The sequence below is a fragment of the Monodon monoceros genome, unplaced genomic scaffold (genome assembly GCF_005190385.1).
Source record: "Monodon monoceros isolate NGI ecotype Baffin Bay Population unplaced genomic scaffold, NGI_Narwhal_1 Super_Scaffold_18, whole genome shotgun sequence".
NCBI classification, from domain to species: Eukaryota; Metazoa; Chordata; class Mammalia; order Artiodactyla; family Monodontidae; genus Monodon; species Monodon monoceros.
This window is the reverse complement of record NW_021703774.1, coordinates 64138190-64165428: the sequence shown is the minus strand read 5'-3', so window position 1 is coordinate 64165428 and position 27239 is coordinate 64138190. Positions and strand designations below refer to the sequence as shown.

The 27239-nt window shown below is 39.7% G+C and overlaps 1 protein-coding gene across 3 annotated transcripts in view; it reads left to right on the top strand.

Moving 5' to 3' along the window:
* Positions 1–6929: 6929 nt before the first annotated feature.
* Positions 6930–27239, top strand: part of HSD17B7 (hydroxysteroid 17-beta dehydrogenase 7) — a 41550-nt gene continuing 21240 nt past the window's right edge. Inside the window, exons 1-7 of one of the 3 annotated variants that reach the window (XM_029226948.1) lie at positions 6930–7031; positions 9298–9501; positions 12628–12720; positions 13806–13920; positions 19077–19271; positions 22844–22948; positions 23867–23923. In XM_029226948.1, coding sequence (XP_029082781.1) covers positions 6997–7031; positions 9298–9501; positions 12628–12720; positions 13806–13920; positions 19077–19271; positions 22844–22948; positions 23867–23923 — 804 coding nt within the window. In that variant the 5' untranslated portion in view covers positions 6930–6996. Of the gene's footprint in view, positions 7032–9297; positions 9502–12627; positions 12721–13805; positions 13921–19076; positions 19272–22843; positions 22949–23866; positions 23924–27239 lie in introns of those variants that run through there. The other 2 variants (XR_003794269.1, XR_003794270.1) reach the window with 2 other exon arrangements.

Genomic DNA, 27239 nt, shown 5'->3' with positions numbered 1-27239 from the left:
ATGGAGAGAGAAGCAATTCTGGATGATAGAGATTATAAAAGTATTTATTTAAAAAATGAAAAGTCAGGTGCAGAGTATGACATGGAAGGGAGCTTTTCAGAGATTTAAGAAAAGGGAAGCCCAGCATGAACATAAAAACACACAAGCAACCACCAGGGAATGACCTTTTCATCTCACAGGAAGTGGGAGAGGGAGGCAGTTTGAACACGTGTGTTCTAGACCGCCTCAGGTACTGGGGTTTAATGGTGGTGAGAAGAAATCAACTCTTTGTCTGAACAGGACATGGCTTTCCCAGTGCTGCTTTGGAAATGAAGACCAAGAGATGGGGAATTTATGTTAGCTCATGAGGCTTTGTGTTCCCTTCTTTGCTTCTGTTAATGAAATCCATTTTAAATAATGCTCATCACTGTTGTGCCTAGAAAGGCCACAGGGAAACATTGGAACAACAGGTTTAAGTTAAACTAGACTAAATCTTGTTTGATATCTGCACAAAGAGGTACATGCCATGTTGGAACCATGTGTTTTTCTAGTCTCATCCAGACTTCCTACAAGAAAGCCATGATGTGGGGCTAAGCCATATGTTTTGAGTAAAGGAGAACTGAAGAAGGGGAAAGAGATGAAGATGTTCCAAGGAAATAGTCTAAAACAGAATAGCATCTGTTTTGCCCAAATATACCCCAAAAATGAAGAAAATTACAGTTAAGGCTTAAATTACTCCCAGTATAGAGGTAGTAAGGCTTTGATCCTAAATTGAGTTTATAGACCTGGAATTTGCCTTCTTAGTCTTTTCAGTAAGACCTCTGACCTCTGGCAGTGCATATGTTTCTGGAAGACGCAGATCCAGATCTATGCTGGAATTTCCTTCTGAATTAAAATTTAACATTTTTATAGAAACAGATGAATGTCTTTTCCACTTGGTAAATGTCTTGGAATGCTAAATTGAGATGGAAAGAGACTGGAATGGTTAATGTTTATTGGATTTCTGGCATTTTGAGTTCTCTGCTACAATTAGCTACATTGCTTGGCTCAGACCATGGTGGGTAATTTGTTTAGTTGCTGTATCCTTTTTTTTTTTTTTTTTTTTCAATTTGTTATTTTGAAATGCTTTAAGACTCACAAGAAAATAGTACAGAGTGGCCTTTCCCTAACACCAGGCTTTCCAATTGATAACATTTTACATAACCATAGTCCAGTTTCAAAACCATAAAATTGACATTGGTATAATACTATTAACTAAACTACAGACCTTACTCAGATTTCACCAGTTCTTCACATGTACACATTTCATTTCTGGATAGTTTTAACCCTTGCTGATTTGTAACCTGGTCTTCTTGGTTGCATCAGGAAAGACATTGTCTGGATACAATTCTATAAAATCCGAAAGAGAATATAACAAATTAATCTGTTCCTTTATCAACAAGCAATATCCTACCTAGACTGTTTCCACATTTTCTGACTAGTTTGGCTGTTCAGCATCTGAAACAATCCAAGAGCAGCTTAGAAAAATCAGGCAACACAAAGGACAGTAAGACCCACAGCTCACCAGCTAGGATAGAAGGAAATTAATTATAGGTGGTTTCTGCAGTTCCTACAAGTAGGATTTGTATGATGGCAAGGAGAGGACTTTAGAATAAATCAGAATTTTGGTCAAGAGCTAAGGTGGCACTTCATTAATGGCACCAGGGAGAGCTTTTGGAAGGAATAGAGTACAATGGTAGAGACCCCTAGTGAGTATCAAAACACTATTCTCAGAATAGAGGAGAAGTTTCATTTGCCTGAAAGTCTATTCTTAAATGGAATAGCAACCACATTGGACCAAATTAAATGCAAATACAGCTGCAACATGTAGGTTGCAGCTGTAGCCCAGAGGTTTGGAGGGGATAGGGGAGTTGAAACTCTGGTTTTGTGGATTACAGCTTTGAGTTTTATGATGGCATTTTTAAGCTGCCCTGTTTAAGGGTCACAAGATTATACGTGAGTTCACCTCTGTATACCCCATGTCCTGTAAAGTTCCTAGCACATAGTGAGCCACCACAGATATTTGACAAATGTTGTTTTTTGAATGAATAAAAGGTAGAAGCAGAAACTTGTCATCTGGCATAACTGGGGTGAATTTAGGGAAAATTGCTTTGCTGTAATGTAGAGGGTTTATTTTCAAAGGAGGAAAGAGGAAAAAGTGCCCAGACTTGTACCTGTAAGTTACATCCTCCATTTCTAGGTTTACTGATGGTGAAATTGATCTATGGAAATGTCTTATTCTTTGAGGTATTTAGACAGAAATGCAAGGTACTTCTCTACATGGCACCCCATCAAGAGCAGGGAGCGACCCTGGCCCCAAACCCAGCTCTTTTGGAACAAGATTTTTAGTTTCTCTTGCAAACACCTTGTCAACAACTTCACGGGCCTCCAAAGGAGAAAGATGGGAGTCCCAAGCTAGCCCATGCTTACCCACATTCACAATTGCATGTAAAGCAATTTGCAAAGAGACTCGAGGGAAAGCCCAAAGGGATAGGTAATCACTTGCAGTGAAAAACTGTTTTCTTGAAAAGAGGCTTGGAAATAATTGAAAGTTGAGCGGATTCCTACAAACGCACCAAGAGTTTGTAATCTAGCCTATTCATTTTATGTCCTTTACTATTCATGATATCCTATTGTTCTACCCCGTTGTCTGGTAATTTTTTCTGAGGATTGACTTTCTGAAGCAATGTGGTGCACTCTTCCTATGAGGAGGAAACATCTGGGCTTTATTCTGCAGGCTTTGGAGGATGATGTGTCTTGTCAAGGGGTAAATAGCAAACTGATTTAATTTTTGCTTAAAACTATCTTAGTCATTCCAAAATAGAATGCATAAAAATTCTCTGTATTAGAAAAAGAAATGAGATATACCAATTGTATATTGTCTTTTCTTTATTTATTCTCTGTAAGTCTGTCAGATGATAAATTGTAAATAACGATGATTAAAGAAATATGCTACTGACGGATCCTTTTTTCTGTGAAAATAGCACTGTTTCTGGGTTTTATTACCCTTAACTCCTTACTCCCTTACATCCTTTTTGGAGAAGTGATGGGGGGTGGGGACACAGTTGAGGGGTGTATGTGGTGTGGATGCCTGTTTGTTGAGGGTTATCCAACAGAGGGTTATTTACATAGGCCTTGCATATATTAGTTGATTGTTTATTGGAAGAAAATCACCTTGGTCCCTGGCATATCCAAACATACTAGAGATTGGGATTTTATGTTTTCACATTGGTCCAGTTCTAGGGAATCTAGTCCAGAATTAGGGATCCTTTATTATTGTTGTTACAAAGTTGTCTTGTTTGATACACAGAAATCCCTTCTAAATCCAAATATCGTCTGTCTCAAGACTGCTCACGCATACAAAGAGCAACAAAAAACTATGAACAACCAGAATATAGGCTCAGTCTTCATAATAGAGAATAGGATGGAACCACCCAAAACAATATACGTTCTTACCTGGTCCCTGAAGAATACATTTAATAATCTGAGTAATATGAACTTATTTTTTTTTTGTGACTGCCATAGTAGGTAAGGGAATGGATATAAATTCCCAGAGAATAACCAGAGGACTCATGAATGTACACTCTGACCACCAGAGTGTCTGGTTTGATTCCAGGACTAAAGGCCAGGTGTTCAAGTATCTGTGTAGTGAGAGTGGGGTATTGGGGGTGAAGGAGAAAAAAAAATAAACAGGAACAGCAGAGATGCTCAAAGAGGTACAATTCTATTCTCAACACCTATTGCCTAAGTTTAAAGGTAGACATGAGTGATACATTTGCGTCCATACATGATAAGCCATAGATACATATTATGCATATATCTGGAAATATAATTTGTTACTGAGGACGGAGATTATGTCTGCTCTTTTACATTTTAACTAACAACTTGAAGGGCACTGCATTTTTCAAGTGCTAAGAACTAGAAAACTGATATATCTCCATTGATAATTTTATACTCATTTGTATTTGAAAAAGTAATGTATACACTTATAACATCCTCTGATCCTTGAGTCCTCCAGAACAATAGCTTCTTATGTATAAGCGACATATGACCTTTTACTATCTAATGAAATGGGTAAAATCCCACTCTCAAAGTAGTTTTGCACCAGGCTGGTTGTATAGTGATTTGAAGAAAAAAAGAGATGAAAGATATCTACAAGAAAAGTCACATGACCCCACTGGCAGCTGTTCTTTTGCCCCTGTTTGCAAACCAGAGGGAAGTTAGTTCTGGAGAGAATTATAAGGGCCCAGAACAGAGCTCTGTTACGGAGGCTAAAGATAACTTTACTCATCTTTATCTACCTAAGAGCTATTGCAGGCACGATAAAAGAAATCAGAGATCAGTTTCACGGTTTAGGGTAAAGGCAGATTTATTATATGAAGTAGCGAATAGACAGTCAAAGGTAAAGTGGCTACATTTACTCTTCCAATCATGGGGCCAAGGATTGGGATAAATGGGATCACTGTGTACCATGTTTCCTTCTGGTATTTCCAGGAAAATAGTCCATGAACAATACAAACTCAAGGTGACTAGTTTGAGATGATAAAAAAAATTACATTTACTTGTAAATAAAAATGCATTATGACTCTTACTGAGCAGTATCCTACATGTGATAAAATATTTTTAAAATACAAAATTAAATATCTCTCATCAACAGAGTTCTATTCTCCTTGTCTCTCTGGCACCTCTAGCAGTTCAGCCTGTCTTTCAAAGGTTGCAGAACCTTGAAAGTAGCAACTTTATTTGAAAGAAGGAAGAGGAGACCAAGGTCTCCTCACTTGGCTTGGACGGACATCATGATGGAAGGAGAGACTGCTGGTCTTGCTCTGAAGTCTTCAGGCCTTCACTTAAGTCACAGTCAGTCCTACACTGGTTGCCACCCTAAGACTGTGAAGAGGCTGCATCTTCACCTTATTTGTAGGAATGAGTTTTTCATAGGATAGCCACACAACCCTTGTGTCCCCTCTCTTATTCGTTTTACAAGTCATCTCTGAGCTCTAAGACACTCTAAAAGGAAACTTTGGGTCTAGATTCTAAAGTTTGGGGTGTACCGTCAGGCCTTATAAGATGGCCTCTCTCTTGCTCTCTGTACAGCCCTGCCCTACCTGGCCCTGCCTCACCCTTACCTTATGCACATGACTGCCTCCTTCTCCTAAGCGCAAAGTTTAATTAGTAACTACCTCTATGATCAGCCCAACCCCCAGCTAACTATTGTTCTAGCCCGAGGACCAGAATGACTCCAGTATGTTTGATCATCAACAAGAAAATCTGACCCTTGCAATGGTTGCTAAATCAAAGAACAAGACCTTCCAGCAGTCCCTCTGGCAACCAAGGAGCTCTTTTGATGTCAAATCCCCTATTACTGATAACCTTCTCCTCTACTGTGTAGCGAAGATTGCTGCCTTGTCCTGCCTGCTGTTGGCCATACACTGTGGGGTGTCACTCCAGGATCATTGCCTCTGACTTGTAAGGTTCCCTGTGCAATAAATCATTGATGTCTCTGTAGCTGACTTCTGGTTCTTTCTTTGGTCTAGCGACTGGGCAGTTGCAAGGATTGCAAGACTGCAGGGTGCAGCCCAACATGGGGTTAATTTTACCCCAGGACTCTGAGAAAATATTGTTAAATTGTGGCCTCTTAGAATAGTTGAAAGTGGGATTAAGGATAGGAGCTGAGTTTCACCCAAATAATAAAGAAGAATTGATAATTTAGGAATCAAATCTTTAATAATCACATTTATTCTTTCAGTCTAATTTTATTGGTATAAGATTTATCTCACACTAAACTGATACCACATTAATCAAAACCTCTAGGATATTCAAAAGCCAATATAAATGATCTCAGTCATATCTTTCAGAGATCATTGCTGTTTATAAATAACTAAAACTTTGAAAGAGGCTGTGAAATAAAGTGTGTTCCACAGAGTTTGATACATGATGCGTAGTATTCCTTAGTGTGGACCGGGACTGGTGATGGTCACATTGTTACCAGTCCACAATAATCCAGAAACCTAAAGTAAGTTTTTATAGCAGTTTGGCAGAGTATCATCTGTTGAAGCTAATAAAAAAAATTGGGGCTTGTATGCCTTTTGCATTTTATTTCATTTTTCTAGTAATTTATTTTTATTGTATATTACAAAAGTATCCATCTGGGATGGCTTTGCAAAACAAAGCGGGTCTTTTACCACAAAGAGTTTGAAACACAATGAAATAGGAGGTTACAGTACACGACCCATTGCGTCCTACGGAGTTCTGAGATTCTCTGGTTCCATACCATATTCCAAGTTTTGAAAATTGGTACTTCATGCATGATTCTACGTAAAGTTCTTAATAAAACAAATGTTCATTTTCGCGAAGATGAGTTTTTTAGAGGAGGAGGAGTTCTGGGGCAGCTGGGCTGTTAAGTGGCTCAGTGCCTGGATGGAAAACTAAGTAGATAATAGTCCCCAAACTTCAGTTCCTAGGTTCAAACCTTTCCTCTAAAATAAGGAGCTCTGGTGCAAATATCCTGAGGTCTTCCTGCAGTGAAGCGCCAATCGGAGGCGCCAGGGTATCGACCCTGCGTATACCACGAAGCCCGGACCCTATCGCTCTGCTGGGAGCACAACCCAAGCAAGATAAACGCCTTTCGCCACCGGCGCGCGCAGGGTGTGGGGCGGGACACCTGCTCCGCCGAGGGGCGGGGCGCGCAGGGTCTGGGGTGGGGAGAGCCCGGATTGGCTTGGGCCTTGGGCGACATGCGGCTCCGCCCCTCGGCCTATCTCACTCCATCCCCGCCCCCGCGCCGCGAGCGGAAGGCGGGCTGTGATGGAGGAGGGGCCCAGCGCGAAGTAGATGACGCAAAGGGAGGCGGGGCCCCGCCGGGCCCTGATTGAAGGGCTGGGGGCGCGGCCGGGGCGGGGTTACGGGTCAAAGTATAATACTTGTGAGAAGCCTTGCGCGGTACCTGCTTCAGGGTGTGTGGTGATAGTGTGCGCGACCATGCGGAAAGTGGTTTTGATCACCGGGGCGAGCAGGTGAGGGCTCCATCGCGATACTGGCGGCGGCGGCGGCGGGGTGGAGTGGGGGGGTCCGAGGGAGCAGGAAGTACCGGGCCAGGAGGACCTGCCAAAGACCGACCCTGGGAGCTCCCGTCGCTGACCCTGCCTCGGTGGGGACTATGGCCGAGACCCTGGCCCGCTCTTCCCTGGGTCCCCCACTGCGCGAGGTACCAGACTTGTCGGCCCAGTGAGGGGCTCAGTAACTGGTGCTTTGAATTAAACATGACAGCGGAAAGAAAACTGGAGCGCCACTAAGAGATGAGTCTCTCAGTGACGATACTGTCTGTATCCAGGGAAAGGGCGCTTCCCACGCAGACCTCGCCTCCTTCCAGTCTTTGACTTTCTCATCACTGGTAATTTAATCGTGACCAGGTTGCCATATTTTGTACTCCAGCTGTTTTTTCTGTGCTAGGCTTCTGGCCCTAGGTAAATTTCAGCGTCCATGAGCGTTAGAACACTGGGGGGAAAAATCTCATTCCATGTAACACCGTGCTAGACACCTAGTACATATACCCTTCAGAAACTCAGAGAAAAGCAACTTTTTCCTGTTAAGGCGTGGAAGGAGTGCAAATAACCATACTGCCAATGAGTAATTACTCCAGGGTTGGGCATTTGGATTCAGCCTCTTCTAGTGCCTGTTTTACTTCTCATTTGCTATTAAGTGAACAGTGTGTGGAGGGTGAAAGTAACCAAACCATTTTTCTAATTGTTGCATTTAGAGTTTTGGGGGGATTAAGACTGAGGATGTGTTAAATGTCATTTAAAATTAGTTCACTTTCAGTTATCTGGCCATGTCCATGTTGACTAAGCCAGACCTGGCAGGTGTCTGTAATGGGCAGAATTTTAGCGTGCCCTCACCTGAGTAACTTTAACAACTGGTTCAGTGCTTCCTATGTGGAAGTTGCTTAAATAAGTCAGACTTGATTTTGTGTGTTTGTTTCTTTTACAAATATTGTGATACGTGCAGTTGTATATTTGTAGTAAAGGCCTATTCTCAAGTGGGGATGAATAAACATAACTATATTTGATGCTCAGGTTACTGATGGTACTAGGCTTTTTGCCTGGAATCAGCTTAAGTCTTGGAAGAAAACCCATTTACCCCGGTTTTCATTGTTATCAGCCAACCTGGTCTGAATGCTGTCCCCATTATGTGGTTTCACAATGCTCTTTCTGAAGGAGGTCATTTATCTTTGACACTTGTACTCATCCCTGCTTCTCTCTCCTGGTACCCATCTTATATGTCCCATTCCTATCTTCTACTTAATCATGTTGAGTTCTTTCTCTTCCTGTTGTTTATTCAATCGTAGCAGTTGAGAGGGACTTGTATCTCCTGCCATGTTACTTATACCTTTTCCTTGAAAGATTCATCCATTCCTTATCAGGAATTTCTGGTGCTCCTGCTACTGGCCATGATACCAACAGATAGTAGAGCCCTTGCCCTCGAGGAACTTAGACAGCGGAGTAAAACATACACACCGGAAAACACTAATAAGATGTTCTTTTCCACATTTGCTGGTGATGTACTGAATCACTTTCATGAGTGTCATAATCAGTGTAAAATGAAAACCACTGGCAGGATAAACCCTGTCTTAAAAGAAATGCTAAAGGAGAACTCTGATTTGTAGTCGAGTTATTTGGGTCATCGAGCTTTTGCAGAATGAAAGAGACACAAACGGGACAGCGTCCTGAGCCAGTGACTATTAGAGTTGGAGGGTTCCCCCTTCTTTACATAATTTTTTTTTGTTTACATTTTTTTATTACAACATTATTATTTTTTTTATTGCTTTACAATGGTGTGTTAGTTTCTGCTTTACAACAAAATGAATCAGTTATACGTATACATATGTTCCCATATCTCTTCCCTCTTGCGTCTCCCTCCCTCCCACCCTCCCTATCCCACCCCTCCAGGTGGTCACAAAGCACCGAGCTGATCTCCCTGTGCTATGCGGCTGCTTCCCACTAGCTATCTACCGTACGTTTGGTAGTGTATATATGTCCCAAAATGTTCATTGCAGCTCTATTTACAATAGCCCGGAGATGGAAACAACCTAAGTGTCCATCATCGGATGAATGGATAAAGAAGATATGGCACATATATACATAATTTTTGAATTCTTTCTGTCTACCTGGGCTCCTGGTTGGGGCTCAAGCTGACAAAATCAATCTTCTGAGCCAGGGAGAAATGCTTCTATTTGGCACTATCTCATTGAATGCATATTCTGTATCTGAATTGTCCTTTCAGTGGCGTTGGCCTAGCCCTCTGCAGGCGGTTGCTGGAGGAAGACCATGAGCTTCACCTGTGCTTGGCGTGCAGGAACATGAGCAAAGCGGAAGCCGTCCGCACTGCTCTGCTGGCCTCCCACCCCACCGCCGAGGTCTCCACCGTGCAGGTGGATGTCAGCAGCCTGCCGTCAGTGTTCCAGGCCTCCAAGGAGCTCAAGCAAAGGTATGCCTCTTGTGGATGGCTTTTCTCTCATGTGATTGTGCAACACAACAGCTAATAGAATAAGAAAGGATAGGAAAACCTAAAAAAGAAATAGGTGCAGTATAAAAAGAAGTTATGCTGAGGAAATCTGTATAGAGTGACCCGTTATTGCCTTGCCTCAGTACCAAAATTTCATTCTCAGTCAAAATCATGACCATTCCATGAAGATTAATTTATCAGTGTCTTTTGACATGTGGTTAGTTGTGAAGCTTTATGTTAGTGTAACTCCTTTGATGTTTGAATGCATTTTTTGCATCTTTCCTTCACATAAGAACTTCATTAAGTGGTAGGGCAGGTACTGACAAGTGAAGAAACTTCCCCAGGCCACTAAAAATTTGTTCATGCCTGGACAGTAATTGGCATGTAATAAACATTTGATAAATATTTAGTATATGAAGGGATAGAGTCCTTGGATGTATAAATTCCCAGAAAGTGTGTACAATAAATTGCATATGGGTGCACAATGCATTTTTCTGGAGAGAGGGCATGCTTTTTATTAAATTCTAAGAGGAATTTATGATCAAAAAGTCAAGAACCCTGCACTAGTCCATGCTGAGTCCTAGCAATATCTGGAATAATTAAATTTAATCATTTAATTTAATCAATAAATTATTAATTATATTTTTGTAATTGAGGCCCTTACAAAGCAAGAGCTGCTTTATTTCCTTGGACAATAAAATGAACTTCAGTATACATAAGGAAGACCTTCTTGGTTAAAGCGCTGGCTGAAGAATAATAGTTTGCTTTTGTTTTGTTTTTGTTTTGCGGTACGGGGGCCTCTCACTCTTGTGGTCTCTCCCGTTGCGGAGCACAGGCTCCGAACGCGCAGGCTCAGCGGCCATGGCTCACGGGCCCAGCCGCTCCGCGGCATGTGGGATCTTCCCGAACTGGGACACGAACCCGTGTCTCCTGCATCGGCAGGCGGACTCTCAACCACTGCGCCACCAGGGAAGCCCAATAGTTTGCATTTTATATATGTTTATTGATAGCAATTTGCATTACCCTGTTCCACATGCACAAGTTACAAAGTGAAACTGGTTTTCTTTCTAAGCCCTGCAGCCTTAGCCGTTTGTAAATGAGGGTTTGCTCTCCTCTACTGCTGAGCTCCTAGAATTTTCTGTCACACTATCTTTCTAAAAACTGAGCTTTTCTAGGTTTCACATCTACTTTTCCATAACTTGTCTCCAAGCCTGTGAAACTATACAGTCAGTGTCCTTGCTGATTTAAAAACCCTCAAGTCGGGAGAGTAGTTATGAGTTTCAAGTCGTGTTTGCAGGCTTTCTGTCCCCAAACCTTCTCAGCCAGTTGGCTCTCTCATCCTGTTTTGTATAGATTTAGTTATTTCCTTGTTTAGCAGGATAGAACCTTCATCCTCAGTTAGTCGTAGCCCATTTCAGTACAGTTTTGAGATTTCATGTTGCGACATTCATAGTACTGACTATTCTCAACTGCCGTCAAAGGCTCAGGATAGGTTATCACAGTTTTAGTAATTTAGTGTTTAGTAAGATATTTAGTAATTCGACCCAAACGTAAGCGGGGGAGGCTGTGGGGAAGAAGGTAGCACTAAGATGATGAGTTGTCCCAGCTGCCTGTCAGCATTTAAGTGCAGCATTGATGTATTTACTTAATCCTCAGAACAGCTCTCTTTGAGGTGGGTGGTATTATCGGAATTTAGGAAATGATGGTTGTAGTGATACTGACAAATTTGGGAATATATGACAGTGTCCAGATAGATCTCTTGCTTATACGAAGGATGTCTTGCACTTCATGGCCCAAACGGATATCTTCGACTGTGGACCTAAATTTAGAGGCGAAGAGAGCTTGAGAAGGGCCCTTTCCAGTTGGCTGAAGCAGCACCGTTCCTGATGCTGGTCTTTCCACCTGTGATACTCTGTTCTATTAGATTTGTGCCGCTGAAAACTGATAAGGAATAGTGGTTCCGTTTTATCCAGAATAGAGCACTTGTGTCAATCATTTAAGCTTTCAAGGGTACTATGCCGTTTAACTGCAGCCAGACCTGAATTTGGAAATTTGCCATTTCCACTCTTTGCTAAACATTTCCTCTCCATTCCCAGCGAGATTTGTTAGTATACTTAGATGAAAGTTTGCAAGTTAGATAATGGAACAACTAGCAATAGCTGGACGCATACTGTCTTTGTGGCTCTTATGTGGATAACCTGATGGTATCAGTATGAGCAATTTAAACAGTCAGTTTATAATTAGAGCCATGCAGCTGTTGATTACTTATAGGATGATCAGGAAATGTCGTGTGTGGTGTGTATTGGTAACCATGTATTATCCTGAGGTACCAGCTTTAGTAGCTGTGGCCCGTGTTGTCCTGGGTTATACGGAGGACATGGAGACAGTGTGGTGCACAGAATTCTAGGCGACATTTTGAATATTCATGGTGTCTGTAAGTGTAATGAGTACGGGCTCTACTTACCTTGAATCTAGTTCACAAAGAATACACTTAGATCAAGGTTTATGTTGGTGAAAAAGGCTTCGCAAGTCAGCATTTCACACGTGTCCTGGAGGGAGCCTATCGGAAGCACCTTACCCCCATTCAGCTTCTATAATCTCACTGTATTCTTGTGAGCTTTCATCATTTTATGACACAGGGCACCTGGCCATGAACAAGGAGAGGGTTCCACATGGATCTAATGCTCTAGTGGATATCTTGGCGTTCAGATTCCAGCACTGATGGATCAGATTATATAGATTTCACTTGTCAATGAGGGAAGATGTGAATTAAAAAAAACTTTCTAAGAGCAGAAGGAGAGTGGGTTTAATAGAAAGCTGCTTCAGTGCCTTGTTGGGAGGACTAAGCTGGAAGGAGCATTGATCAGAGAAGATTGGACTTCAAAGCCCGTTATAGCTCTCCAAATTCTGTTTGAAGCCACCATCAAAAAAAAGAATACTCAAATATTTACCATGGCTAAAGAAAAACTGTTGAGAAAGTAATACTGATGCTTTAGCTTGCTATGGCCATCTTTTTGGTTCAGAAAGTACTTTCTGTCCTTCATAGGCCTTCTTTATTCTAGTTGCTCAAAGAGATAACTAACGATCTTTTCTTGGTTTTACTTGCAGGTTTCAGAGATTTGACTATGTATATCTAAACGCTGGGATCATGCCTAATCCACAGCTAAATATCAAAGCACTTTTCTGTGGCCTCTTTTCAAGGTAATTTCCGTCTTCTAGGTGAACTGATTAGAAGGAAGGTGTTTATTACTTTGCCTAGTTTTGCCCTCAGTAGGATAACTTGAGATGAGGGGGTGTTGAGAAGAATGAAGACAGAAAGGGCGTGTTGCAGCCATGTCATGAAAGAAGGTTTCATCTTTGTGAGGAATGTTGCAAGTCATGATTCTTACTGTGTTCTTGATCCCCAGGACATTCTGAGTGGTTGGACGTTTTGGCAGGTCAGTTTTGGTCTGCCTGACTGTGTCTGTTAGCAAGAACATTTCAGAACTAGGCAGAATTGTCAGTGAGACTCTAATACCCAGGAAGGCAACTTGAGAAGCATTTCTCAGCTGTATGCCAGGTGCCCTGACCAGTAGGCTGGGGAAATGTACAGACCTAAATACCTTCCTGGGAGATTCTCTATATGCATTATTAGAGTGGCTTCCAAAAATGTTTAACCACAATGTACAGTAAGAAATAAATCTTATTTTGTGACCCAGGGTACTTATTCATAAACAGATATTACTCTCAACTGCATGCTATTTCCTATACTGCTACTTTTGTTTTACTTCTCTACCATTAAACACAGCCCTACACACAAAATTCCACGCTGGTCTTGACCTACGACGTAGATCTCACAGCAAATCAATTAGTATATTCGATGCTTCAAGAATTCCTGATAATAAAACAGCCTGTTTAACTTTGTTCAGCAGTTAAAAGTCAGTGTTCAGGGGATGACTTTTTCTTCTTGGCGTAGCTATTTTTTCCCCAGGGCAGCTGACTTGTAACCTGGTTTGGAAAGAGGTGACGAGAGTTTTTGCAGCAGGTTTTTGAGAGACTCAGGTTCCTATTGGTAGTATGAGCTATAACTATGTAAGTCCTTCTGTGAATTGGGGCAAGAAAGCATTTTTGCATTTGATTTAGTACTCATGATAACCCACTCTGAGAAATAGGTATTTTTGTTCCTGTTATTACAGAATCAAGGAAAATGTAGTTTTAGGGTGGGGGAAGGCAGGAGGGGGTGTCTGTTTAGTGTCTTCAGTTAAAAAAGCTTTAAAAAGTCATGCAATTGTCTTCTACTGTTTCAGAAAAGCGATTCATATATTCTCTACAGCTGAAGGAGTGCTGACCCAGAGTGAAAAGATTACTGCCGATGGCCTCCAGGAGGTGTTTGCAACCAATGTCTTTGGCCACTTTATCCTGGTAAAAAGGCTTTGGGCTTAATAAGCCAACACTTAGTACTGTGATCCTAAACACTTGCACAGATAGATCACAGTGCTGTTTTGTTAAGCTCATTAGTTTATGGCTAGCATTAAATCTTCGCGTGTTTAAATAGGGTGGTCACTCTACTCTTTGAAGACATTGCTTAAAGCAGCCTACTGGTATATTTTTTCTTTTGACATCAGCTTTAGAGATCGGAGAGAAAGTAAGGTATAAACACACAAGCACCTTCAGAAACAATGTACAGAACTGAGTAAGTGCACCAGTACCGTTCTAAATGGTCTTTGAAACTGGGCTTTGCATCAGATAGGATGGGGTGACAGGGAAGCCATTATTAAACACTACTTAATGGTTAATCTTTTACTATCTTGATTTGTGATTTTTTTTTAAGCATCCAGTCTGGTGTGTCACAATTTCAGGCAACTATAAAGTTAAGCAAGGGATGTGCAACTTGTCTAGGTTGTTCTGTGCTTTTGCCTCAGGTTTAATCTCATAGGACAGCTTTAATATCTAGATTCAGTAATGGCCAGATCTGTTGCCAGTTGCTTTTAATTCCTTGGTGCTAGAAGAACTCCTTCTAATGCTGGGTTTGCTTGCATAGAACTTGTATCTCTGACACTTTTATATACATGATCACTTTTTTCACCTTAAACCTAATTTCCCTCAAAATTGGACCTCCTTGAGGACTAGCCTGTATATACATAATTTAAGATATACATAAACATTGGAATATTGTGAAACCACTAAAAGAAATCAGGTAAATATTTTGCACTTACATGGGATAGCCTCTAGTATTTCATTATTGAGAAGAAATAGCAGGTTGTAATTTGTATGGTGTGATCTCATTTGTATAAACAAACAAAAATATGTATCTTTACACATTGTATATACATGTATATACTATTTCTAGAATGATACAGATGAAATTGGGAACAGTGGATACCTTTGAACTGGGGTGCCCGAGCATCAGGAATGAGTGGGAGATTCATGTTTCATTCTAGATCCTTTAGAATGAAACATGAATCTTAAAAAAATATGTGGTATTACCTTTTCAATGACAAAAGTTCAGGATGGGATTGAATTCTTATATGGTCATGTTTTATAACTCTACAGGGATTCGTTTTCTAATATTTCCTTTATCTTTTCATAATCCTCTCCTCTTTTCTCTCTTTTCAAATTATTAAATTAATTGGCAATGATAGAGGGTAAGTTAATTGTTGCTGTTAATAGTCTGTTAATTTTTTGATGAATCTATTGTTTAAAAAATTAAGTTGTTAAGGATATCTAGTATTGGGGTAATCCAGGTTGGGGGAATGTCAGAGGAGAGTTGTGGCCAAAGGCACAGTTATTACAGGTGTCCTTGTGACATGACTTATCCTTGTGTATCCTTATATAGGTAGGCCTATCAGCAGGGGTTTGGGGATTGATTTATCAAATAAAATGATAGGAAGGTTTATGATGCCTTCCACTCTCTCCAAATTAGTTTTAGGAATCTTACAACTTTTTATGGATCACAAACTTGGATTCTATGTCCAGATGTAAATGCATTATATAAATGGATCCATCCCCAGTTTGATTATAAATGACCAAACCTTTAGGGCTGTTAAAAGAGTAGAGAGAATTTCTGTTAAGTTCCAGGAACAGTGCAGTATTACAGTTGTGGAACCAGGTAACTGATTTAATCTCATGTTCTTGAGTTCTCTTGATTGTGTTTGAAATGTTCATTGCACATCTGGAAGCTTTCCTAGATTTTTCTTTAATAAAACTTTAGTTTTAGGATAATCTTAGATTTATAGAATTATTGCAAAGAGAGTTCCTGCATACACTATGCCCGGTTTCCTCTATTATTGACATCTTACATTAGTATGGTAGATTTGTCACAATTAGTGAACCAATATTGATACATTACTATTAATGAAAGTCCATACCTTATTCAGAACTCCTTAATTTTGTGTGATGTCCCTTTTCAGTTCTAGCACCCCTTCTAGGATACCACATTACATTTAATAGTCAAATCTCCTTAAGCTCTTCTTGGTTGTGATAGTTTCTCACACTTTCCTTATTTTTGAAGACCTTGACAGTTTTGGGTTTACTGCTCAGGTATTTGTACATGGTCCCTTGATTGGGATTTGTCTGTTTTCCTCATGGTTAGATTTGAGAAAATGTGTTTTTAGGAAGAAGACCACAGAGATGGAGTGCCATTCTCATCACATCCAATCAATATGTTTTATCAGTATTGATGTTCTTTTTTTTTTTTTTAAACATCTTTATTGGAGTATAATTGCTTTACAATGGTGTGTTAGTTTCTACTTTATAACAAAGTGAATCAGTTATACATATGTTCCCATATCTCCTCCCTCTTGCGTCTCCCTCCCTCCCACCCTCCCTATATCACACCCCTCTAGGTGGTCACAAAGCACTGAGCTGATCTCCCTGTGCTATGCGGCTGCTTCCCACTAGCTATCTATTTTACATTTGGTAGTGTATATGTGTCAGTGCCACTTTCTCACTTCATCCCAGCTTACCCTTCCCCCTCCCCATATCCTCAAGTCCATTCTCTATGTCCGCGTCTTTATTCCTGTCCTGCCCTTAGGTTCATCAGAACCTTTTTTTTTTTTTTAGATTCCATATATATGTGTTAGCATATGGTATTTGTTTTTCTCTTTCTGACTTACTTCACTCTGTATGACAGACTCTAGGTATATTGATGTTCTTTTTGATCCCCTGACTTGAATCAGTGTTTGTCAGGTTTTTCCACTATTAAGTTACTTGTTTCTTTCTCCCTTTACATACTGTACTCTTTGGAAGAGTTACTATGTGTAGCCCACACTTAAGGGGTTGTGCTTGACCTCCTTAAGAGTAGAGTAGCTATATGAATTATTTGGAATTTTTCTGCAAGGGAGATTTGTCTATTCTCCTCCACTTAAATCTTTATCCAATCACTTATTTATTGGCCTATTATTCCTCAGTAAAACTGAAAAAAATCATTTGTTATATCCATGCAGATTCATGGATATATATTTTTCTCCTTTGTATTATAAATACTACTTTATTTTCTTGCTCAAATTACTTTAGTTTGGGCCATTGGGAGCTCTTTCAGTTGGAACCTCTGTATCTTTTTTAAAAATTTATTTATTTATTAAAAATTTTATTGAAGTACAATTGATTTAGAATGTTGTGTTAGTTTCAGGTGTACAGCAAAGTGGTTCAGTTATACGTACATGTATGTGTGTGTGTATATATATATATACACACACACATATCTTTTTTTTTCAGATTCTTTTCCCATATAGATTATTACAAAATATTGAGTATAGTTCCCTGTGCTATACTTGTTGGTTATCTATTTTTTATATGGTAGTGTGTATATGTTATTCCCAAATTCCTAATCTATCCCTCCCCACCGACCTTTCCTCTTTGGTAACCATAAGTTTGTTTTCTGTGTCTGTGAGTCTGTTTCATAAATAAGTTCATCTGTATCATTTTTTTGGAATTTCACATATAAGTGATGTCATATGATATTTGTCTTTCTCTGACTTACTTCACTTATTATGATAGGTCCATCCATGTTGCTGCAAATGGTATTATTCCATTCTTTTTTATGGCTGAGTAATATTCCATTGTGGCATATATATATACCACATCTTCTTTATCCATTTATCTGTCAGTGGACATGTAGATTGCTTCCATGTCTTGGGTATTATAAATAGTACTTCAATGAACATTGGGGTGCATGTATCTTTTTGCAGTATGGTTTTCTCCAGATGCCCAAGAGTGGGATTGCAGGATCATATGGTAGCTCTATTTTTAGTAGAGCTCCTCCATACTGTTCTCCATAGTGGCTGTACCAGTTTACATTCCCATCAGCAGTGTAGGAGGGTTCCATTTTCTCCACACCCTCCCCAGCGTTTATTATTTGTAGTCTGGTATGAGGTGACACCTCATCATAGTTTTGATTTGCATTTCTCTAATAATTAGCGATGTTGAGCATCTTTTCATGTGCCTCTTGGCCATCTGTATGTCTTCTTTGGAGAAATGCCTATTTAGATCTCCTGCCCATTTTTTGAGGAAACCGGGCATAGTGTATGCAAAACAAAAATTTGTTTTTTTTGATATTGAGCTGTATGAGCTGTTTGTATATTTTGGAAATTAATCCCTTTTTGGTTGCATCATTTGCAAATATTTTCTCCCATTCTGTAGGTTGTATTTTTGTTTTGTTTATGGTTTCCTTTGCTGTGCAAAAGCTTTTAAGTTTAATTAGGTCCCATTTGTTTATTTTTGTTTTCATTTTCATTACTCTAGGAGGTGGATCCAAAAAGATATTGCTGCAATTTATGTCAAAGAATGTTCTGCCTATGTTTTCCTCTAGGAGTTTTATACTATCTGGTCTTACATTTAGGTCTTTAATCCACTTGGAGTTTATTTTTGTGTATGGTGTTAGAGAATGTTCTAATTTCATTCTTTTCCATGTAGCTGTCCAGTTTTCCCCTCACCACTTATTGAAGAGACTGTCTTTTCTCCATTGTATATTCTTGCCTCCTTTGTCTTAGATTAATTGACCATAGCGGCGTGGGTTTATTTCTAGGCTTTCTGTCCTGTGGAACCTCTATATCTTCGACGTGCCCTCATCATTATGGCTTTTCTGGTTTTGTTTTGAGCACATCCTTTCTGGCATCACATGATGTTTAAGACTCATCTTACGTATTTCCTATCCCAGTCTTAGAATCAGCCATTTTCCTAAGGAGATCTGTTTCCTTTTATTGGAGAATGGTATTAGAAACCAAGGTCTGGGTGCTTATTGCTGTTGAGATAGCATTTGCTTCTAGGCTTTCTCAGCTAACAGAGCAAGGATGTATCTTTGTGCATACTAACCCATTTATGTATAAATATCTGTAAATATTTTGTATGTAACCATCTGGATCTTTATTAAGCTAATCATGAGTTCACACTGATGTCTCTGACTCTAATCCCTTACCACATAGATCAGTCTAGTCTCTTCTCTTGTGTACCTGTGTCCCACTCTACCAATGACATACCTGTTCAATTCTCGTGTACATTTATATTGGTTTCAAAATTGTTATCTTGTACTCCCCCAGTATATATTGATACATTTTTTGTTTCTTTTATTCCTCATTCAGATTCGGGAACTGGAATCTCTCCTGTGTTATAGTGACAGTCCATCTCAGCTCATCTGGACATCATCTCGTAATGCAGTGAAATCTAATTTCAACCTTGAGGACATCCAGCACAGCAAAGGCCAGGAGCCCTACAGCTCTTCCAAATATGCTATTGACCTTCTGAGTGTGGCTTTGAACAGGAACTTCAACCAGCGGGTGAGGCCTGTCTCAGTGATATGGAAATGGCAGGGCAGTGATTTCTGAACTACCGCTGATTTCCTAGTAAGATGGCTGGCTTTCTAGTGACTATTGTAGTTTAGAAGATGAAATATTGTTTCTTGAGCAGGATTGCTATGAGGACAGGATAAGACATGATGAAGACTGATAGTTGGTTTATAGGAAAGTTTTAGGGCCGAGATAATTAGCTCCTGACCTTTTAGATATATGGGGGTCCACTCACCATTCCATAGCTCTTCAGGAGCTATATCTTATATAACAGAATGATACTACTAACAATGTCAGTAGTTACTGTTAAGCATTTGCTATGTTTCAGGTGCCGTCCTTTTTATCTATGTATGTCATTTAATACCTTCCCCATCATAGTAAGGTAGGGCTGAGTATTCCCATTTTCATATGAGGACACGAAAGATTGGAGCCCTTAAGTCATTTACCCAGAAGTCACGCAGCTAGTAAAGGGTAGAGCTCAGAGTTGAGCCCACGGCTAACTTCATAGCTTGGATTTTTCCCACTAAGCCATGCTGCCACCCAGTGTTTATTATATCTGATGTTATAGGACAGTTGGTACTTAGAAAGCCTTCTGGAGAGTGGTGACCTTTGGTGAGGCTGCAGAGCTCTGTCTCTGTGAGGACCTGGGTTTTGAGAGCAGCTGTTGTCAGTCATGCTGGCTCCTTGTGTCCTCTGTGGTCTGGAACTTAGTGCTTCTTTGTGTGTCTCTCTTGCCCAGGTCTAAAATCTTAACTGGAAATCTCTGGTCTTTCCCATGGGCATTTTCCTTTGTTTGCTTTGACTGTGTTTTTTGAGTGTGGGACTGGGGAGAAATTTAATTCCACTAATATTTACAAAAGACTGACCATTTTTAGGGTACTGGCTCAGGCTCAGAATCGAGGAGGAAGGAAAAATAAAAAGACAGTGCAGAAACTATCTGCCCTTAAGGGACGTTCTTTGATCACACTTTAGGTACAGCAATCTAAGCCTTACGTAATGGTCTAGACCTGGTTGATTCTGCAATGGAGACCTTCATCAGGTGGAATTCTCACTTCTGAGAACTGGCTCTTAGAATCAAGCCTCTTAGTGAAGAGGGTGGTATAAAAGTAGAAGCTATGAGCATATTCTCTAGAAATGCATTTGAATCCTTGCTTTGTCACCAGCTTTGTAAACCTGGACAAATTATTTAATCTCCTTGTACTTCAGTTTCCTTATCTGAGAAACAGGGATAATAATAGTGCCTGCCTCAGATTTGTCGGGAGGCTTGAATGATGGGATTGGTACGAAGCAGTCACAGCCATGCTTTGTGCTCAGAATGTGTGTGTGTGTGTGTGTGTGTGTGCTTGCGTGCGTGTGTGCATGTGTCTGCACACATGTGGGCGTGAATGCGTGGGGGGTGGGAGGGTGTGTGCTTGTGTGCATGCATACATGTGTGAGTGTGCCTATCCACATGCACACGTGTGGGTTTTTTTGGTGTGTGCATATGTATATGAACGTGATTGTACATGTGGTGTGTGTGCTTGGGTGTGGGTGTCTGTGGTCACGTGGTCTGCACCTGTGTGTGCATGTGCTTATGTGTGTTTGTGTGTTGACTGTTCTTGTTATTATTTGAGCTCAGTGTGTTGGTCCAGTTGTGAGCCTCCTCCTGAGATTTCTTGAGATGTTTAAAAACTTGTCACAACTGCTTGTCCTCTGGAAACTCCCTTTTAGGGGTAAGGTCAGAGTGGATTAGCTTCTCTTTTCATAATAAGCTCTGGGATTTTGCTTGTCTCAACTGTCAAATAAGTTTTGGGATTTCATCTTTTATAGAAAAGGGAGATTTAGCTAATGCTGCCACCTCCTAAAATCTGTGTGATTGTTTTGCAGCCTGTGATTTTTCTCCTTGGCTTTTATGAATAGAGAAGTAGCTAATAAAGAACTACCTCCCTTTGAAGGCTTGTATGACTGGAAATGTTGTTAGGTCTGTACAAGCTACCTGAAAGACCAACCATCCATGAATGGCCCCTCACACAGGCCTTGTGGAAGTACTCAGGGTCGTCACACACATTCCCTAGGATTAAACATGTGGGGTGACTGTAGTCTTGGATAAGACGGCCTCCTTGCTTGTTTCTTTTGTTGCTTAATGTCAGAAAGTTGTATGTGTTGGAAGCCCTGGATTTTAGTTCACAGATGTCTTCATTTAGGGCTGAAAAGGCCCTAACTGTTCCTGGCTAGTTCTCAGAATAAGAAATTTTCCTTAGCTATCTTTGGGGCAAAGTATTCTTGGGAAGAATTTTTGGTCTCTAAGACTCCTGACTTTTTTCAGAGGACTGTTGGTAAATCAGGGGGACTCTCGGGGGCTGGATTATCCGTGTCAGGCACCTCCAGGCCCTTGCAGCACTGAATAAAGGAAGAAGACCTTCCAGCTTTTGATGCTCAGGGTACTTTCTGTCCACTGAACTGACTGTGCTACACTGGCATTTTCTATTTTTGTTTAAAAGAAAAATAATAAGATTAAAAGTAATAAAAATATGAATTAAAATGGTCAACATCAAAATAAGGTAAAATGCAGTGAAAATTGAACCAAATAAACTAGTAAAACAAATCCCAGTGCTCCAAGGATTACTAAAGACCGCCCAGGGCCTCTTCTATTACTAATACGTGTCGTATGTTAACTGGGGCTCTCTTTATAGAACAGATCTTTCTAAAATGATGAGTCCTGGGCCAAGAACCTGATTTAGAGATCTTCAGTTGGAGGAGGTCTTTGTGGAACCACACACAGCCCTCATTCCTCTCTGATGCCAGGAGCTCCCAACTCAAGCTGGAGATGTGGACCTTCTATACCTGCAGGGAAACAGACACAGTTGAGGTTTAGTTGTCTGTATTTACTAGATCAGAAACTTCTTGCAGGCAAAGACTTTACTGTGTATGTCTTTTTTTATCATAACTGCTTATTATTTTTTTTAACATCTTTATTGGAGTATAATTGCTTTACAGTGGTGTGTTAGTTTCTGCTTTATAACAAAGTGAATCAGTTATACATATACACATGTTCCCATATCTCTTCCCTCTTGCGTCTCCCTCCCTCCCACCCTCCCTATCCCACCCCTCCAGGCGGTCACAAAGCACCGAGCTGATCTCCCTGTGCTATGCGGCTGTTTCCCACTAGCTATCTATTTTACATTTGGTAGTGTATATATGTCCATGCCACTCTCTCGCTTTGTCACAGCTTATTTTGATTGGTCAACTGATCTTCAATTAAGCTAATAACATGGAAAACTCAGGTAACCAGGTCCTACTTTTCTCGGCCAGCTTCAAGCTTGGTTATTCTTTGTTCTCTAAGTTTCTTGAGAATAGAGACTTTATCTTACTATTTTTTGCATCCTGAGTGCCTCTCATAGTGAGTTCTCAGTACATGATTCTTAAACTGAAATGGTCTACCCAGCTTCAAGGACAACTTAGAGCATAAATCCTTGATGCCCTGGCTTGCTGGCTCATTTGTGTATCTCCTTTATTAACTAGCACATAGGTGACTCAAAGTATATTGAATTAAAATTAATTGCTACCCCTCTTTGTGTTCCCAGGGTCTGTATTCCAGTGTAGCGTGCCCAGGTACGGTGTTGACCAATTTGACATATGGAATTATGCCTCCCTTTGTGTGGATGTTGATCATGCCAATCATATGGCTGGTAAGTGATGAATACTTCTTGTCTTAGTTTACTTAAGCTGTTCGAGTTGGAACCAAAAAGTTGTGTTTAAGGGTTGGGAAATAAGAAATTGAATCTAAAGGTGGCAGAATTCCATTTCATTCAAGGGTTTTGACGTTACTTAGTATGTAATCTCTGCTTCATACTACCTGATATTCCGACTGTACCACCATCTGAGTGTCCACTTTTCTATAAGGGAATGTTTCTTTGGTCATGCACCATAGATCCCAAGGGTTCTATGATTATATAATTTTGGGAAACCTGTGTTCACATATTATTGAGACGTATATTATGTCTCAGTAATATGTTACATACGCCTCAGAGACATATTAATATGTCTTTTGTTACCCAAGCGTTATTGACTAGAGACGTTTCAATATTCATAACAAATTGCTGGCTACGGGCATTAGTTTCTGCAAAAATCCTCTGGTCAATAACGAGTTAAACGATATCAAACTGGATTTCTCTGAGCTTTTAATCTAGTCAGATGCATTAAAAGTTCCCCAAAAGTGTATGATTGTGCATTGTATGATCATAGAATCATGTTTTTGCTTGTTTGTTTTGTATTTTGAGCATCTTGCAGGACCAGTGTCCTCCAGCACACATTAGAAAATGTTGCTTTTAGGAAATGTCCCTCCCTTGTAGAGCTCAGGAAAAATATATCCCTCCATTATAGCAGGCAGAGAAAAAAGATGAGAAGGAAATATGCCTTCATGTTAAAAGTGGTTGATTGGAGTAATGGAGATTAAGTGATATTTCTTATTTAGATTTCTTTATTTTTTGAAACTTAAAAAATGCTCTATAATAAGAAATGCAGGTTGTCTTTTATTAATATTTAAATGAATAATGCTTTTGTGACTCTAAACCACCACGAAATGACTATGGTTTTCTTTTTCTTAGTTCCGCTTTTTCGCAAATGCTTTCACGTTGACACCATACAATGGAACAGAAGCACTGGTATGTTACTAGAGTTTTAATATATTGTATTCACTTCACAGATGTAGACTGTAAGTTCACTGGTTTAGAAACAATCTTAACAGAAAAGATAAGAGAACAAGCTCTGAATAATCAAGGTCCTGTTTAGGACTAAGTTCTGAGCATTAGGAGTGAACTTTGAAAGTTTAGTATGTTTCATGGCACTGGATACCATGGTTGTGGGGACAGCACTTCTGTAGAAGCAAAATACATGAGCAGCCGGAGGAGAGCACAGCGAGGAATACTGCAGCGGCAGGCAAAGCAAGACGGTGGCTGGGCAGTCAGTGTGAGATTTCCTGTGGAGAAGGTGTGTTTCATGGGTCAAGAGTAGAGGCAACGACGTCCAGCTCCATTTCCTTATGGGAAGGTTCTCTTTTCTCTGTTAATATTCGAGAATCGAGTTGTTACTTTATTAGAAAACAAGTTCGTTTCCTTAAATCGCACATGTGTGGATTGCATGTGCTTCCTCATCAATGGCAGACATTAGTAATGGATCATAATACTCTGTTCTGTTTACATAAATGATGTCTCTGAGTGTTTTTCAACTCAAGGCCCAAAGACATCCACTACTAATGGATCAGAATCATCATACAAGATGAAATTTATTTGTCCTCTGTGCTTTACACCATCTGGTTGAAATTCTATTGTATTAAAGTCAGTTCTGTGTGTGTGTGTCTCCCTCACTCCATTTAGCTCCCTCAGGATTTTTGCTAGGCATCTTGAAAACCCCAGAGCCTAGCACTGTAGTGCTCATACTTAACAGATTCTTAAATCGTAGCTGAATTGAAATTAAGGCAAACGTTAAGGGAATTGACTTGGCACTCTTCTTTTGGTAAACATTGCAGAAACAAATGCATTGATTGTAGAGACACACAGTAGAAGCAAGTACTTTTAAACTAATTTTAATTATTTCTTAATGTATATGTCAAACTATTTAAGATAATGAATAGTCCTTTAGGGCACTCATTCCACACATTTATGTCACTGAAAATCAAGTCTAGAGGTCAAGTATATATTGAGTGTCGGTGGTGTGGAAATAGAAGTCAAAATCTAGTTAGAAGTCAAAATATTAGAAGTTACTAAGGAGCTTAGAGTCATGTTTAGAAAAAAAGAATGAATAGAGAAAATAGACAAGAAAGTAAGACATTCTGTCATCTGGTGGCAAGTACTGGAGGAATAATCAGAAAGGAGGATCACAGTGGGGCTGGACTAGTTGGAGGAGGCTTTGCTTGCTGAGTCGGGCTTAATCCGGGCTCTGAAGGATAGGTTGGATTTGGATGAAATGAGCAGCATGACCCCAGTGTCACAGTTTTAAAAGTTTGTTGTGACCCTGCTGTAATTTCCTTCAGTGTGGATGGGTAGGAGGTAATTACCACTTAGTGATGGTTATATATGCTGGTGGATGCAAATGAGGGTTTGAGCACACCACATGTGTAGCAAGAATCTCTTCAATCTTTGGATAAGTTTTATCTCCTTAAATGGTTTGAACCTGAGTGGCCTAAAGCACAGTGGTTAAGAATGTGCTATATATAATTCTATTACTATAGAATTATAGTAATTCTGTTCAAATTCCATTTCTCCAGTTTCTGGCTGTGAACCCTTGGGCACATGTTTTTCACTCATCTAAGCCTTTTACTATGAACTATAAAATAGGAATTATAGGAGTAAATGAGAGAAGGCTTATTGTAAAGGATTCTGTGTATTTCAGCATTTGAGATTTTAAAGAAGACCATCTTAATGAAAAAAGTATAGTTCTGGCATGTGAACCGACAGATCAATGGAACAGAAGAGAAAGTTGAGAATAGGCCCATAGCATACAGGGATTTGGTCTATGATAATCATGGCCCTCCAAAACAATGGGGAAAAGATGGTTTATTCAGAAAATAATAGAATAGGATCTTTTCTTCTTACCTTACTGTCAAATAAAATTCTAGGTAAGTTAAAAGATCCATAAAAATTAAAATATATAGTTACTAGAAAAAAATACGGGGGGTGGGGCACTAAGATCCTACAGGCTGCTTGGTGCTGCCAAAAAAAAAACAAAAACGGGGAAGTTATAAAATAATTAAAGAGCGTGGAGGCTTAGCTACGCCCAGTAACCATAAAAGAAAAGACTGAAAATTTTGATTTAATAAAAGTAAAAAAATTTTACATGACTAAAATTCTCACTACACATATACTCGAAAGAGTAACCACAAAGTGGAAGAACACCTGCTACTCATACCATAGATAAAGGGTTACATTTTCTTAATATCTAAGGAGCTTCAACAAATCAAGAAAAACAACCTACTGGAACAATAGGCAAAGGACATGAACAGAGAGTTTTGAAACTGTTTTAATCATATGAAAAGATGCCTAATCTTACTGCTACTAAGAGAAATGCGAATTAAAACTATAATGAAAAACTGTTTTTCAACTCTGATTAGCAAAGATTAGAAAGTTTGATAATGTACTATATTGACAGTGGTCTAGGGAAATAAGCACTCTTCTACATTGCTGGGGGAGAGTAGACTCCTATAGCCTCTATCAAGGACTCTTTGACAAGATCATTCAAAATAATAAACACACATACCCTTAACCCAGCAATTCCATCTTTGATATTTATCTTATAGATGTACTCAAATTTATATGGAATGATGTATTCATCATTCATCACAGTGAGGTTTGTAATAGCAAAAACTGGAAAGAACCTCTAGGTCTAGCAGTTGAAAACTGATTATATAAAGTATGGCACATCCATGAAATGGAATACTGTGCTACTTTAAAAGAGAATAAAATTTTCATATACTGATTTGAAAGTATCTCCAAGGCCTGTTCAAGTGAAAAATGCAAAGTGTGGAGTAGTGTGTGTATTTTGCTTCCGTTTGCATAAGAGAAATGGATATATATGTTTTTAAGCAAATAGATTTCCTTAGAAGAATATACAAAACAGTAGCATGAGTGTTTGCTTCCAGAGAGGAGAACTGGGTGGCTGGAAAATTGGGGAGGAAGACTTTTTACCACGTACATCTTTTGAAAGTTGTACGTGTGTGTGCTTATCTATTAATAAAATATCACATCAGTGACCTATACTTTACTGTGGCGTGAGCTGAGTATCCACTCTGAATAAGCTCCAGACCACATGCCATGAACTTTAATCTGGGGATTAAGAGAAGAGACAGCTAAAATATGGTTTTTTGCTTTAAATAAAAATTTCACAGGATGCTATTAAGCAGGCTGCCCTACTGTCTTCCTTCGAATTATAGTAGTGGTTCATGAAGGCATCACAGTGAGCTGATGCTGTTCAGGAGGACTTTTA